The 16,081-nt window shown below is 43.4% G+C and overlaps 1 protein-coding gene across 6 annotated transcripts in view; it reads right to left on the reverse strand.

The window, feature by feature from the left end:
* Positions 1–6,197: 6,197 nt before the first annotated feature.
* Positions 6,198–16,081, reverse strand: part of MPHOSPH8 (M-phase phosphoprotein 8) — a 49,021-nt gene continuing 39,137 nt past the window's right edge. For 3 of the 6 annotated variants that reach the window (XM_029210145.1, XM_029210147.1, XM_029210144.1), the window contains exons 8-13: positions 15,634–15,774; positions 14,926–15,012; positions 12,622–12,776; positions 10,746–10,900; positions 8,427–8,554; positions 6,198–7,314 (exon numbers count right to left, since the gene is read on the reverse strand). In XM_029210145.1, the coding sequence (XP_029065978.1) occupies positions 7,063–7,314; positions 8,427–8,554; positions 10,746–10,900; positions 12,622–12,776; positions 14,926–15,012; positions 15,634–15,774 (918 nt within the window). In that variant the 3' untranslated portion in view covers positions 6,198–7,062. Of the gene's footprint in view, positions 7,315–8,426; positions 8,555–10,745; positions 10,901–12,621; positions 12,777–14,399; positions 15,013–15,633; positions 15,775–16,081 lie in introns of those variants that run through there. The other 3 variants (XM_029210149.1, XM_029210148.1, XM_029210150.1) reach the window with 2 other exon arrangements.

Genomic DNA, 16,081 nt, shown 5'->3' on the forward strand with positions numbered 1-16,081 from the left:
AGCACAGCAGACACGTTTGTGTGCCCTACCTTGGTACAAGCAGAGTAAAATTTTGTACATAGGATAGGAATCAGGATCCTATGTAGGATTTTGGATTATAAGGGTCTTGGGCTGTGGTGTGCTGAGGGACCAGCAGTCCAGACGAGAGGACCTATGGAAAATAAGAGGGAGACTTTCAGCGTCGTGGATTTAACAGTGTTTCCTCTGATGCTGAAACAAAATTTAGCTGAATTTTAAGTCAGTTGATGTTCTTAGAGGAAATGAAAGGAAAATCCTTACTGAATGGACATAATCAGATGAGGTAAAGACTAAACGGCATCTTAAGGGAACTTGATTCCTGTCACGGACTGTAGGAAGTGAGTTATCGCTTGTGTTTTTTAATTGATCGTTGAAACTTGTTTTTAAGAGGCTAAGTCTGATTTTATTGTAATCCTAGGAGAAAAGAAAACATGGATGAAGCTACCTGAAATTTGGTTTCCGGGGTGAACCGAAGTCGAGAGACAGGAAACGCTGGAGTCTCCCTTCAGGTCAGCACCTGTTGTAGCAGCTCCCTCTGTCCTTCTTCCCGGTCCCCGTGTCAGAGTCAGTGGGATAACACTGCATAGCTCATGGCACAGTTGAAACCTCTGCTTCTCTGCCTGTCTTCTTATGCGGCTCCCAGTGTCACTGCCCTTTTCTTTGAGGAAGATTGGAGGGTATTTTTAGCTCCAAATTGCCCTTGTCTTTCCCCACTGGTAGTAATGTGTATATTGATTTGTCTTCTGGCAAAACTGGACTGGGAATAGAAATGATGTGTTACACAGGTCTTATGTATGAAGGGAAAAAAAAATCCCTCGTTTTTCAGTGATTCCAAGCCTAAAATTTTAGTCTTGTGGTCCTTTGGAAAGTGTGTGATCTTAAAATGGTTTAATATCATAAATTCAGATTCAAGCTAGGGACACTAGCTCCATTTCTCCTTTGCTGCTTCCCACCTTTTTAGAGGGTAACAGTTTTTCCATTTTATTGTTTTTTCCATTATTTCTTAAAGACATAAAATTCTTTAGAGTCATTTACACTATGTGATCTGTATGACAGAACTGTGATGATGGTGTGTTGTCACCCTAATAGATGCAAAAAGTATTATTTTATTTCTTCCCTACCCCCCCACCCCCTTACATGGTGATTCTAATCTATTCTTGTTACAGCTGTGGTCCTGGGAGCCAGGAGCATCAGCCTTTCCTGAGAGCTGCTCGCAAGGTGAGAATCTCGGTACACACAGGCTCATCGAATCAGACCGCCCAGTTTAACATGGTTCCAGAGGATGTGCGTCCACACTGAGTGAGAAGCACTGATAGGTACCATACCTTTGGGAAATGTCATCTTTTCAAAGTATCTGACGACTCATGGGCACAAAAATGTGACAGCTGTTTCTCACGCTATTATCCAGCTCTAGAAAATTAACGTTGGGTCGTGGCTCTCAAAGCTGGTCCCTGGATCCGCATCACTGTCACCTGGAAACTTGTTGAAAATGCAGATTCTTAGGTACATACTTGCTCTACTGAACAATAAAATCTTCAGGGGTGGGTGTTTGTGTGTGTGGGGGGGTGGGATCCAACAGTTTATTTTATTAAATTTTGGCCGTGCTGCACAGCTTATTGGATCTCAGTTCCCCGACCAGGGCTTGAACCCAGGCCACGGCAGTGAAGGCGCTGAGTCCTCACCACTGGGCCGCCAAGGAACTCCGCCCCCTCCAGCCCCCTTTTACTTTATCATGCTTTATTTTCAAAAGCTCTCCAGGTAATTCTGGTTTTTACGGATGAAATTATAATTGCCCTTTGAAATAGGTTTACAGAGAATCACTTTATATTCTTTGGACATTTTGTTGGTATTAAATTTTCCAAGTGTTTTGTTAAGTAGGTTCCTTACTTAAATAAAATTTGAAGAAATAATCTCAAAATATACGAATAAGGAAAAAAAACCCTAATGTACATAGGTGAATTGTGCTGTGATAGTGAAGCTGTGGTTTCATGTGGCCATCTTTTGGTTAACAGTATTCCGGGGTTTTTTTTGTTGTTTTGTTTTGTTTTTAGTTAAATAACTGCTTTTCATTCCAGATCTCATTTTCTGGTCAGTGAAAAGAAACTGTTCATTCCAGGAAGAGATTAACTTTATGAAAGTTAAATAAAATGCCAAATATATATTTAATTCTAGTAGAAGGAAGTAACTTGACAGTTTCCCCTTTTAGAAATCTTATTTAAAACGTTGGTTCTCATACTTTGAAGGTGCAGGAGAATCTCTTGTATCAGAACACAGACTGCTGGGCCCCCAGTCTGTGGTTTAAAAGCCCAGGAATTTTCATTTCTTAACAATGTGGTGCTGCTCTGGGTTGAGGCACAATGAAATACTAGCTGTAGAAGGTTTTATAGGCAGAATATACAAATTCAGGTCTTGAATATTTTTTAGGTTTCCTGATCAGTAATTCTAGCCCAGTAAATTATTTTCTTTATAACTGAAACCTCTTTGTTCTTCCTTTACAAAAATATGCAATATTACTTCCTGTTTTCTAACAATTAGTTTTTTCTTTTCAGGTCATTTTGTGGGAGAAAAAAATTTTTTTTAAATTATTTTTGGCTGCGTCGGGTCTTCATTGCTGCATGCGGGCTTTCTCTAGTTGCGGCGAGCGGGGGCTTCTCTTTGTTGCCGTGTGCGGGCTTCTCATTGCGGTGGCTTCTCGTTGCAGAGCACAGGCTCTAGGCGCGTGGGCTTCAGTAGTTGTGGTGCACAGGCTCCGTAGTTGTGGCTCGCGGGCTCTAGAGCGCAGGCTCAGTAGTTGTGGCGCACAGGCTTAGTTGCTCCGCGGCATGTGGGATCTTCCCGGACCAGGGCTCGAATCCGTGTCCCCTGCATTGGCAGGTGGATTCTTAACCTCTGCGTCACCAGAGAGGTCTGGGAGAAATGATTTTAATGACACAGGAGAAACAAGCCAGAAGAATCTTATTTTTTTAATTTATTACTTTATATAACAGTCTATGGATACATGAGCAGTTATGACACTTTGATCCAGGTTGTTTTCCTAAGTTATATACCGTCCCCCTGGCACACTTGCTGGCTAATGCTGGCAAATGTTATGGTCACAGAGCAACCAACCCTCCCCCCCCTCCCCAGTAAATGGAAACCACTGGAGGGTTTTCTTTTATCACCTCATGTAACCTGGAAGTTTGGGTCAGTCCTCAAGAAAGGAACTACTCAGAAGAAATTTGGCTTTGTTCAAGTGAGAAAAATCATGTTTTCGCTAACACATATAGCTTGGCCCAAGGGAATTAAATAATGGGGACATGAGTCAAGGCACAGACTGCGCGGTGGAGCAGCGGAGCTGATCGGGTTAGACTCCACCTGGGGCTGGCTCTCTGGGAGCTCAGATGACTGTTTCCCAATTTGTTTTAATTTGGTCCTGTCTGAATTGTGAACCTCATTGTTACTACCATTTTCCACCCCAGTAGCAAGGCTCTTCTGTACCAGGAGGGAGCAGTCAGGCCTGGAAATCCCAGATTTTGTTGGAAAGGAACACCGTCTGCAGGTGAGCAGAGGATGGAGGGAAGTGGTGTGGATTCCATCCGTTTTCTTCTGATCCTACTCAGTAAAGCTTTAGGATGTCAAAATAACTTCAGGGGTTTGTACTGTATTATGCTATGAAACATTAACTGCATGAAATATTAATTTTTTCTAAATTCTTACATATATGTTCTTGTACATATAAATTTATATACATTTTTTTTTGGCTGCACAGCATGTAGGATCTTAGTTCCCCAACCAGGGATCAAACCCACACTGCCCGCAGTGCAAGCGCAGAGTCTCAACCACTGGATCACCAGGGAAGTCCCCAGTTTTTCTAAATTCTTATTTCATTTTATAAATCACCTTGTGGTACTCTCCTTGTATCTGTGTCCTACTGTTACCTGGTCTTTGCTGATCATCCTCCTTGCACTTTTATGTTTTTCCCCGTTTTTATGCAAAGACACTGGAGTTTCATGGTTAATGCTTTACAAAGGTCTTGCTGTCAACGTTCTGGATGCTAAAACCTTGCCAGCAGCAGTAAATTACTACTAATGAACTAGTAAATTCTCATAAGGTAACTGAAAGCTCTCAGTGTAACCCTGCAGAGTAGAATTCTAAAAGCAGCACCTGAGCTTCAAACTGCAACCTCCTAACACTCCACTGAATACATTCTACAAATTGAAGAATTTAAGATGGGAATGACTTGAGAAGATAGTGTATGAAGTTGAGTAACTTGTATTCCTGGACTAAATCCAAACTCCTCATCCAACTGTAGTCCAACATTTATTGGCGGGTATTAGGTACTAGGCACTGCTCTTTGGTACTGGGTATTGTAGGCAAAAGGATGTGTAAGGTGCTTTCTACTGCAGCATACTAATTAGTGGTGACCAGATCTGGGTGGTATGGTTAGTAAGTTAAATTAATTGGATAACCCGACTACGCATCATGTCCTTACCTCAGTATACACCGGAAAGTAGTGATAGCTGAGGAGTGATGATTTTTCAGTGAGTCTGGATCAAAAGAGCCATGCATCCCGCTTGAAGTTATGGCCCCGCCCATGGCCTAGAGGGTGATGACGCTCGCATTCTGTACTGTGTGCCCGGTATAACTACACAAGCCACAAGGAGATGGCTTTGCTTTCCACAGGTAGTACTAGCCTATCTGCAAACCTTTGATAAGGTGCTGCTGGAGAATTGCTTTTTCAGGGCAGTCATTGTTCACACTTATTTAAATATCAAAGTAGCAGCATTAACTGAAGTATCTGATGCGATTGGCTGCCTTATCAAGTGGAGAAGTCCAAGACCTCATCATCCTGGTCAGAATTTCCCCACCCCAGGGCTATAGAGAAGCAAGTTCAGATGAAAAGACCTGTAATAAACTGCACAGCTCTACAAGGTTTTATTCCTAGTGCTCCTGTAAAGGTGTTACCTAGGCATGCTTTTGAGGTGATGGGAATGTTTTTTAAAAACCCATTTCTCTTACATGTATTGGACAGGGTGCACCACCGCTGAAATAGAGCTCGTGGCTGTGAGGTTAGATGCAGCAGGAGTACAGCATTCAGTATCGTTGAAAAGTCTAATCCCAGCCATTGTTTAGCTAAACTATACATTTCGTATCCACCTTGTTTTGAAGTCCTGAGACTTCAGAAAGAAACTAGCAAGACCAGCATTGTGGTATTTTATTGAGGAAAGTAGGAAAAGGCAGTTGTGCTCTGAAATACCTCTACAGTGTGTGTGGGTTAGCTCTTAGTATCCACAGACTCAACAAACCACAGATGGAAAATAACCGGGGAAGAAGAAAAATTTTCCAGCAAGTTCCAAAAAGCAAAACTTGAATTTGCTGCACACCAGGAACTCTTTACATAGAATTTACACTGTGTTTACAACTATTTACATAGCATTTACCTTGTATTAGGTATTGTAAGTTAATCCAGACATGAGTTATCAAGTATATGGGGTGATACTCAAGGGGTTAAATGCAAATATGACACAAGGACTTGAGCATCCTCAGATCTTGGTATCTGAGGGGGGTCCTGGAACCAATTCCCCATGGATGATGAGGGATGACGTATGTGACATTCTGAAATTTTTTCATTAAAATTGTAACTCATGCAATTATAAAACTAATCTGGAAATTAACAATTTTATAAATTTCCATAACCCAGACAGCTTGATTCATTAGTCTGCCAAATATTTCTTGAAAGAATATAAGCATTAGACCTGTGGGCAGTCACTCTTCTCAGGAGGCAGAGTGTGGCAAAGCCTGGCTGGCATTCCCAGTGTTCAAAATAAGTAACAAGATCTGGCTGTTCAAAATGACTTGATGGATTCCAAGAACAAAGATAAAGTCCACATGTAATATCCCCTTTTATGCTCATAATGTCTGGTTTCTGGGGTTTTTTTTTTTTTGCTATATCTCAGATTGATTTATTATCTTTTCAAACAATAAAGGGTAACCTGCAGATATATAAAGTTGTCACCTACTCGGGATCTGTGTCAGTGGCACGTTGGAAAGATCAGACCTCCTCCCTCAAACCCGCCTACCACCTTAGATTAGTCCTACTTCAAGGGATGCAAACTCACACATTAACTTAGTGCTAACATTCCCACTGGATTTTTTTTTTTTTTAAACACAAAAATTCACTAGGGCTAGTAAAAAATTTCAAGTTAAAAAAAAGTTTTAATTTTCTTAAATAATCCTCATATGAACCATTCCACACTGTGGAAAAACATACAGTCTGGACACAATATCTAGATTTCAGAACACTGGCACAGATACTTACATCTGTGTTTTATATGTTAGATGCACCATGCCCCATCTCTCAGACTGACAGGCCTTAAATGCAAGAGGCTTACAGAAGAAACTTTTAATTTGGAAGTGTGAGCTGTGCCAGAATTCCATACTGCTTTGAAGAGTGTTTAGAAATAGGTCTGAGAATAACTCTCTCCCAATTCTTTGGTCATTGCAGCTGTACTCTGTACGCACCTATTAGCAACTTAACCTGTTGAAAGAAAAAAAAGCATATATTTCAAGAGTTCCCCTTTGTTAGAAGAGGGGAAAAAAAGCACACACGGGCAAGACTTGTTTCCCTTCTTTGGCAATACTGTCAAATTGGTTATCAGTGTGGGTTGTTAGACTACCATTATTTTAATTAAAAAGTCCAATTGAGGGATTTCCCTGGTGGTGCAGTGGTTAAGAATCCACCTGCCAATGCAGGGGACATGGGTTAGAGCCCTGGGCCGGGAAGATCCCACATGCCGCAGAGCAACTAAGCCCGTGCGCCACAACTGCTGAGCCCACGTGCCACAACTACTGAGCCCACGTGCCACAACTACTGAAGCCTGCGTGCCAACTCTCGCCATAACTATAGAAAGCCTGCGCGCAGCAACAAAGACCCAACGCAGCCAAAAATAAATAAATAAAATAAATTTTAAAAAGTCCAATTGGGTTTTTAGGTTACTACGTTAATTGTACTGTTACACAGACTGTTCCGGTCCAGCTAGTGATCATACATCTGGCAATTAAATATCAAAAGCACAGAACATCACCAGACTGCTGCACACCATGGATATCAAAGAGGGTTGAAATCATTTCAGACCCAGGCAGGCACACCAGGAACATCCTGAAAACCTTCTCTAATAATGTGACCTGAAGGAACGACCTGAGCAGTGAGAGCAGATGCAAGGAGATTCTTACCTTAGCAGACGGCGCTTCCGTCAACCTTATAAAGAGTTTATTGAGGCCTGCGGCGGGGCTGAACGAGTAAACAAAATGACTGTCCTGGGGAAGAGACCAAAAAGATAGATCAGCATTTCTGCAGACAGACTTCTCCATCTAGACACAGCCAGACTGCAGAAACCTTTAAGACTACTGATGTAGAAGAAAATACAAGTTTGTCAGAATTTCTTTATAAGACAACATGCTGTGATTTCTTTACTTTTCCCTTGCATTAAAGAGATAACATTTATCTGGAAAGACAATATATAGATAAAAAGTCTTCAGCATTAGAATGTATCCAGCCATATATAGCATGCACGTTAAAAATCTTCATAACCAAAAAAATCTTCATAACCAGTTAAATTCATCCTAAGGAGAGAATTTTATATGTGGCAAAGGAAACATACACAACGATTCTTCAAGGGCATTTTTAATACTAAAGAATTTACATAGCCACTATTAGTTATTATATATTTATATTTTAAAATGTTCACAGTGGGGCTTCCCTGGTGGCACAGTGGTTAAATCCGCCTGCCAATGCAGGGGACATGGCTTCGAGCCCTGGTCCGGGAAGATCCCACATGCTGCGGAGCAGCTACGCCCGTGTGCCACGACTACTGAAGCCCACGTGCCTAGAGCCCGTGCTCTGCCAACAAGAGAAGCCACCGCACCGCAACGAAAAGGAGTTCCCGCTCGCCACAACTAGAGAAAAGCCCACGCACAGCAACGAAGACCCAACGCAGCCAAAAATAAAATTTGTAAGACAAAAAGTTCACAATGAATAAAAATCAAGATTATACTGTGATTACCTAAAATTAAACTAGGCATAAATACCACCAGTGTTATTCAGTGTTTATATTTCGGTTTTTTGAACCATGCACGGGCATGCTTTTCTTTTTGAATTCCCTAAATTTCCTTTAAGTGAACATTTGTAATTATAATGGCATTAAAAAGCATAATATTTAGATAGGATGTTTCTTGTACCTAAGAATTTATCTTCAAAATGTTAGTTCCAAGACCTGGTAAACATAATTTAAAGCACAGATACCAATTAAAACAATTTATGATTATGGATGATTGCCATTTCCAACAACTACAATTAACAGAAGAATTGATGTCATCTGTGCTTTTGGTTAGAAGGCTGTACTCCTCAGTAATGAACTACAGAAACTTACCAGGAAAACAGGGAGTTGAAATTTATCATTTAAAACGACAGCTTGTACACTACACGGTCCACAGAGGCGAGCAATGACCTCTTTACCCAGAAAGTTTGCGTGGAAAATAAACAGCAGGATGCCGGAGCCTGAAATGGGGAGATACAAATAGAGATTTTAATTCCCCGCCCAACAGGGCCACTTTGCAGAGCCTGAGGGAGGAGGCCCATGTGGGTAAGGAAGCGGCCCGGTACCCCACCCTCGTTTGTAAGATTTGAGCGGTCTTCCTGGTGCAAAACCTGCTGGTGTTTATCTAGTGCTTTTCAGACCACAGAACCCTTTTCACTTTTAGTCTGAGTAGCTACTGACAGCTCATCAGCAGGCTTTTTAAATATGCTTTTTCTACACTGAAGTTATTTTTTTTAAGTGGTATTTAAAAGTTCCAGCTGAATGTATAAATGTCAATGGAAGCGAAACCTGCAGACTGTGGTTTCTTAGTGTGGGTTTGAGGAATTTTCCACTGTCTTCCATATACTATTTTGCCTTTTCTGAATTTTCTTATAATGTGAAAAAAAAATTATTTTTTGGGAAAAAAAAAGTTTGGGTAAGATTTGAAGCTTTTGAATATGCAAAATATTCTGCAAGATTCATTCTCTGAACAAAAACTTTACTTTTGATAATATATAAAACAGATACATGAGTTGTTTTTTAATATGACGTTAAAAACTTGTGAATGAGGAGACTTCATAAAAAGAACCCTAAGAACGACTGGCTTTAAAATTTGTCCTGGTTCCAGGAAAAAAGGGCACACCAGGTCCCTGGCTCTTTTATCTCCTTTCAGGCTATGTGAGGTTTGACATAGGGTTTTGCTCTCTGTTTTATGCCACAGCTTCCCTGCAAAGAGCACCGAGGATGAGAGGAGAAGAAAAGGTCCGCGGAGGACAGAGGCTCTTCTTGTTTTCCCCTCAGCTCCACTGTGAAAACGCGGCTGTGTCCCCGTGACTGGAGAGCAGAAAAGGCAGTAGAACCTCGTCAGACAGCCGGTGGGGATGGCCGTCTGCAGTGAAATCCTATTAGAGAACACTTTGACGAAGGTCATGTTTCTATTCCTGCCGACCACAGTGAGTGGTATCCAGCAGAGGAATGGTTGTCCTTCGTCAGCTCTAGTCGGACTGAGAAATACTTGATCCATACGGAGAATATGACACAACGGACCCTAATCAAGTTCCTGGTGCTTGTTTCATGGTATCAGTATAAATTTGTTTCTCTTCATTTCTTAAGAGCCACACACCCCTCAACAGACCAAGGTCAGTGTTTGTCAAACTTGAGTGCTTTCAGGTCACCCAAGATCTCACCAAGGTGTTGGCTGAGAGTCCTGGTCTGGGTGGGGCTCTGAGAGGAGACCACACTCTGAGTCTCGAGGGTCAGGAAAATCTACCAGGATCTCACATCTGAGGACGACAGGGCATCTTTGGAAAAAACCGCTAGTGGATGCAGACATTGTGCAAGTGCAAAAACAGCCATACGTAACCCAGGACTGTCCAGCTGAACCGAAGCACTGGTGTGGAGGTGGGTGACCGGCCAGTTCACGGACTCAGCTCACCAGCTCATGCCTGGCGGTGCAGACGGTCCACTTGGACTGTCAAGACCACAGTTCGCTATTACTGAGATGTTGTGAATGGCTGGCTTTGACTGGTAGAGCTGTATTTTCTTCAACTAAATTTCCATTAACAAATAGGTATTTTTTAAACAGGTGGGTTGTTGTTTTTTTTAAATAAAACAAGCCAGAACCCCGTTTCCTACCTTTCCTCCACTCTGTATACGGAGCACCCGTGTCCTGGAGGAGGGGCCATGGCCATGGTCTCTACCTACCAAGTAGCTGTTAAGCAGAAACTAGGAAGCAGAACTGAAGTTCTCATCTCTTGCTACTAAACTGTACTATGGGACAAGACGTTTTCATTTTTCTTTGTCTTTTTAAAAGGGCAAGACTATTAGTGATAATAAAATTCAGGGAAAATATTGATTTTGGGCATACCATCTTGAAAGCTAAATTTTAATAAAAGTCAATTTTAATAAAAACTAGTATAATTATTAAGACTCAACTTGCATACTTCTAAAACAAGTGCTAACACGCTGCTATGTGGACCCCTCGGGGTCACCTGGGATGGTGAGTATCAGCTGCGTTTCTTTTTTTCTGCCAGAGCAGCAGTGCTGTTAACTATTGTACATAATTATTACACATAATGGAATTTGTTAAGGTTTTATTAAAAGAATAAAGAGTTCTGCCTGAAAATCAGTTTATAATGTCACATTTAAAAATGAGAGAAAACACAGGCTTACCTTCTGGTATGTTCTGTGGGATCCTGTAATTGAAATCCATTGAAAAGTCTGGGCCCTCACAGAGACGATGACATGCTATTGGGAAAACTGGTTCTAGGAGAGCAAGACGTGCTTCAAAGTAATCCTTTATTGTTTCTTCTGCTACTCTTGAAAGTCTAATAAACAAGTACAGTAAACGCTGTTAACGTTTGTGTAGGGAAGCACCATGAGCTACAACGTTATCAGACTGTTGAATACAATGAGGCTTTCCCAGATCAACCTTAAGGGGGAAAAAAAAGGCAGCCTCTCGCCTGCTTCCCTGCTTTTTTCTTAGCTCTCACACCTGACACGTCACATGCCTGTCTGTCTGGAGGCTCCGAGTGGGCAAGTCTGTGCCCCGCTGCCACCCCTGCCCAGTGCCCAGCACACGGACAGAGCTCCATACACACTCCTCAGATGAGTCAATGAATCAGAAATAAGAATTCTGTCGGAAAATAAACCCAAGAACGGCCACACACAGAAAAGTCTTGTTACAGCACTTAGTTTAGCAAGCAGTCAAATAAGGTGATTACTGCTAATTCCAAAAGTCTTTTCAAACGACCCTGCTGGGAATGTAACCAACCCACCCCATCCCAGGATGCTCTGCTTCAAGGAGTGTACAGTCCCAAGAACCCTTTCGTCACAGATGTAAAACCAAGCCCAGCGTCCCAGGAAGCCCTCAGCCTTGGGCAAACCAGGCAGGTTGGTCACCCTGCTTGCTGGCCGCCGGTCACTGCCACCCGGGTGGGCGAAGGCTGTCTGCGTGGGCAGAGTCCCCAGGCACACACTCCCTTTTCGGCCTTTGCCTTTTTTGTCTCCTGTCTGAAATTTACCTTATTTTCTGCTTAGAAAATGGATCCTACATCTGGAAGGGGAATAACCATCTTTCAGGTGTGAAGATCCAAGTCATGTCCTATGTTTGGTGGGTGAGGAGAGGGGAAGAGTGGCTGCTGACCCAGGACTCTGTTACATGAACAATAAACACCTTACCTGCATTAGCTACTGTTCCTGAAGCTCGTGTTGCCAAAATAAGCAATAAAAAGCTAATATGAACTTCCAATAAAATGACGTAGAATTCATTTGAAAAAGCATGAACTTGAATGCGTGAACTGTGGTAGTTTCCAGACAATGTAATTATTATTCAGTACTAAAAGGAAACGAGCTCATCAGGCCATGTAAAGATACGGAGAAAACGTAAATGCCTATCAAAGAAGCCAATCTGAAAAGGGCGAATACTGTATGATTCCAACCAAATGACATTCTGGAGAAGACAGGAAAAGTATCAGTGGTTTCCAGGGTTTGGGAGAGAGGAACAGGTGGAACACAGAGGATGTTTAGGGCAGTGAGACGACGATGTGGAGACACGTCATTACGTTTGTCCAAACCCACAGGATGGACAACACCCAAGGGGAACCTCAGGGGAACCAGGGGCTCTAGGTCATGAGCACATGTCACTGTAGGTCCATCAACTGTAATGGACACACCACCTGGAGAGGGTATGCACATGTGGCGGCAGGAGGTATATGGGAAATCTCTACTTTCTACTCAACTTCGCTCGGAACCTAAAACCTGCTCTAAAAAATTATCTGTTAAAAAGTTTAAATGGTTTTAAGAAAATGTTTGGGAGCCAAGTTAAGAGCATAATTAAGATTTTAAGATGATAGTATAAGTTTGACAGTTTCTAAGTCCTCAATAACTTGCAGAAAAATAATTCATACACCACTTTTAAAATTCTTCATCTTCTGAGACCACAGACCCGTCAGGTCTTGTACTTGACAATCTTTTTCCGAGCAGTTACACACAGGCCACTCCAATTATGTGTCCGAATCGGCACCGGGCACATTCACTCCACACTTACGTCTCTAAGTGATTCTTCAGCAGGTCATACACCAGCACGTTGTTACACTGCTTTGCGAAATGCAGCGCACTGTTCTGGTGCTTTGACAGAATGTTGCAATCAGCCCCGCACTCAATGACAAGGCGGACGATGTCTGAATTTCCCCTTTTACAGGCCTGCGTCAGGAATAAAGGAGCAATAATTACTCGACTGTGCTTGCTCAGTGACCCTCTCCACGCTGAGCGGGGAGTAAGTTCTCCGTGACGGGAGGGAAAAGAACCACTGGGGTCGGAAACTGTCTGGGAAGCGTAAGTGCTGTGGTCCTTTTCCTCAGTGTGCAGTACAAACAGGGCCGCCTCATTCAGACCGCAGTCAAACGCCTCTCCCTCCTGGCCCTCCTCCATCTCCGGCCTTTTCCGACCCTTAACGGGTGACCTCTTTCAAAGCCAAATCTGAGTTTCCCACCTACCTCTCTCCTGAGCTTAAGATCCACGTGTAAAACACCTAAGCATTTCCAGGTCCAGTGCCTGTAAAAATCTTCCATTTGTGCTGCCCGTGTTCTCTAACTTAGGAAATAGGGGACCAACCATCACCTTCAATTACTAAGTCCTGTGAATTTGACCTCTTTAAGACTGGTCAGTCTGTCCACTTCTGTCTCCACTGTCACTACTTCCGTGCAGACTATTATCATCCCACTTAATTTTAAGAACCTCCCTACAAGTCTGCAAACCAATCCATTCCCCGCACTGTAACGGGGGACATTAAAAACAATGCAGCGAAACCCAACCTTTATTCTGCTTCTGTCTTTCTCTAGGCTGGCCCTTCAGATGGCTCCCCGCTGCCGTGAGGGTTAGCCCCTAGCTGCCTGGCACAGATGCAGAGAACCTGCCCCACACCCCCGTCTCACACCACCCCCCCATGCTTCAGACTGTGCGAGCATCTGCTGTTGAGAATGTGCCTGGTGATTTCTCAGTAAGATGGAAGTTTTAAATTCATGCTTCCACGTGCGACCTGTGCTCTAAACATACTTCAGTAGAAACACACAAGGAGAGTTGAAATTCAAAAGGAGGGCTCCTGGACAAAATAAACATTTCCATGAATCAAAAATGAAACAGAAACACCAGCAGTGAGCAAGGTTTAACCCCCAAGTGTGGAAGGAGGCCGAGGAGCAGGTGACGCAGGCCTTAAGAACTGCACGGTCAAGCACAGACTCAGGGCCAGGGCCCCCGCCAACCGGGGGCTCTGACCAGTCTGCCTTCCTGACTCAGGAAAGAAGGTAGGGAAGAGGTACCACAGACACACACCTTCTTGGTGAGCAGCTCACACAGCTGCACGTAGGGAGCAGGCAAGTGAGCCTCAGCCTCCACGCACGGTACAGGGTCATAGCCTGCTGTGTGGACAGCATATCAGGCCAGAAACCTGGAGCTGCCACAGGAAAGTGCTGGACTGGGCGGGGTCCCCTAGAAGCAAATGCAAGACTGCTAAACAGGGAGGGGGGGCTTCAACAACCTTCCACTCAAAACTGTCTGCAGGGGTCTTCCCTGGTGGCGCAGTGGTTAAGAATCCGCCTGCCAATACAGGGGACACGGGTTCGAGCCCTGGTCCGGGAAGATCCCACATGCCGCTGAGCAACTAAGCCTGTGCCCCACAACTGCTGAGCCTGCGCTCTAGAGCACGTGAGCCACAACTGAGCCCGTGTGCTGCAACTACTGAACCCGCGTGCCTAGAGCCCGTGCTCCGCAACTAGAGAAGCCACGGCAGTGAGAAGCCTGCACACTGCAACGAAGAGCAGCCCCCGCTCGCCACATCTAGAAAAACCCCGCACGCAGCAACAAAGACCCAACGCAGCCAAAAATAAATTAAAACAAAAAAACCCCACTGTCTGCAAACCACAATTCTGAGCACAGAAGATGAAGTCACCAGTGAAACAGTAACGCATGCACATCCCTCTTCTCCACACCCAGGTCTGCGCACGGCACAGCCTGCTTCCCTTCCACTCACACGTTTCATCCCTGCTGACCTGCATCTTGAGGATGTGGCTTAGCCACCTGCCAGGTCCATCCCAAGGCTGAGCTCAAATCCACACGACTGAGCCTGGTGTCCACTGTACACAAGCTCAAAGCTCCCTGTGCTATTCCCACCACATTGCTCATCACACCGAGTAACTGCCTCTTTGCAGGTCTGTTTCTCCCACTCAGCTGTGACCTGTAGGTCCACAGACAGTCTCGTCCCCATCATACACCAGCCCCAGCACAGCAGCAGCTGGAGACCCCAGCAGGACCATGTTGCATCTGAGGGGAGGACTGCTCCACGGGAGGCATTTACCTTCATTAGAGCCGTCTCACCATTGCTCTGCTGGACGTTTACAAAAGCTCCTGCTTCCAAAAGAATAGCCACTGTCGTTAAAAAGTTCTGTTAAAGAAAAAAAAGTAAATTTAATTCCCCAAATTCTTTACAACTAAGATATTTCTAGACGTTTTAAGATTTTTATCCACCAGGAAAAGTACTCAGATTCTATCCCAAGCAGGATGGTGAACACGATATGAACAGCTCCCCCGTGCAGGGTCCTGGGAAAGCTGGAGGCCGCGGGGAGCAGGCCCAGCACAGGTACCCGAACAGCCGCGCACCGTCTGCCGGAAACTCCAACCTCAAGTTTAACCACTGGTTTCAGCATAAGAAACTCTGCATATCGATCTTTTAATAATATATGGGAACATTTTAATTAAATTATTAAACAAAAGGGACACTTAATTTAGATTGGAAAAGATTTTTAAAAGACCTAAGAATTAATATTAATACCTTAATCAGAAGTTCTTTTTCAATATAAATCACTTCCAACTAGATAAATGATTTTGCAAATTCAATTACAAAGTATGACTGTCAATAAAAACATATCCATTTATGACAAGTTACAGATGAACTGAACTATGAAAATTTAAAGTTACGTGACTGTAGGACCGGTACATTTCCCTGCAGAGACAGACTCTGTCTTGGTCCCAAGACCATCGAACCAAAGCCTTCTGAGTGGCCGACCTTCTCGGCAGCATGGATGAGCGCAGTGGTCCCGTTCTTCTGCCGACCGTTCACTTTTGCCCCCTTCTTGAGAAGCAGCCTCAGCAGGTCGTCCTGCCCCCCAGCTGCCGCAAGCATCACCAGTGTCATCCCGCTGGAATCCTGTATTGGTTTTGTTTATGAAAAAACACGTCAATTTTTAATCAGAAAAATTTTAGAACTAAGTTTTTTCATTTACTATGTTTCAATGCGAAATCACTGAAATACATTGATTTATGTATCGACGTACTTAGGTTTTTCATTAAAATACCCTAACAATCAGAAACTAATCATCTTTAGAATTTTTCCATATGTGTTACCAAAAAATTTGACAACTTCCACTTATTAAGTTCTAAAGGTATATCAACACTCTGAATGATACAAAATGAACAGTGAACCATGAGCCACATAAATGGCAAAGGTACTTACT

Source organism: Monodon monoceros, unplaced genomic scaffold (assembly GCF_005190385.1).
Source record: "Monodon monoceros isolate NGI ecotype Baffin Bay Population unplaced genomic scaffold, NGI_Narwhal_1 Super_Scaffold_8, whole genome shotgun sequence".
Taxonomy (NCBI): Eukaryota; Metazoa; Chordata; class Mammalia; order Artiodactyla; family Monodontidae; genus Monodon; species Monodon monoceros.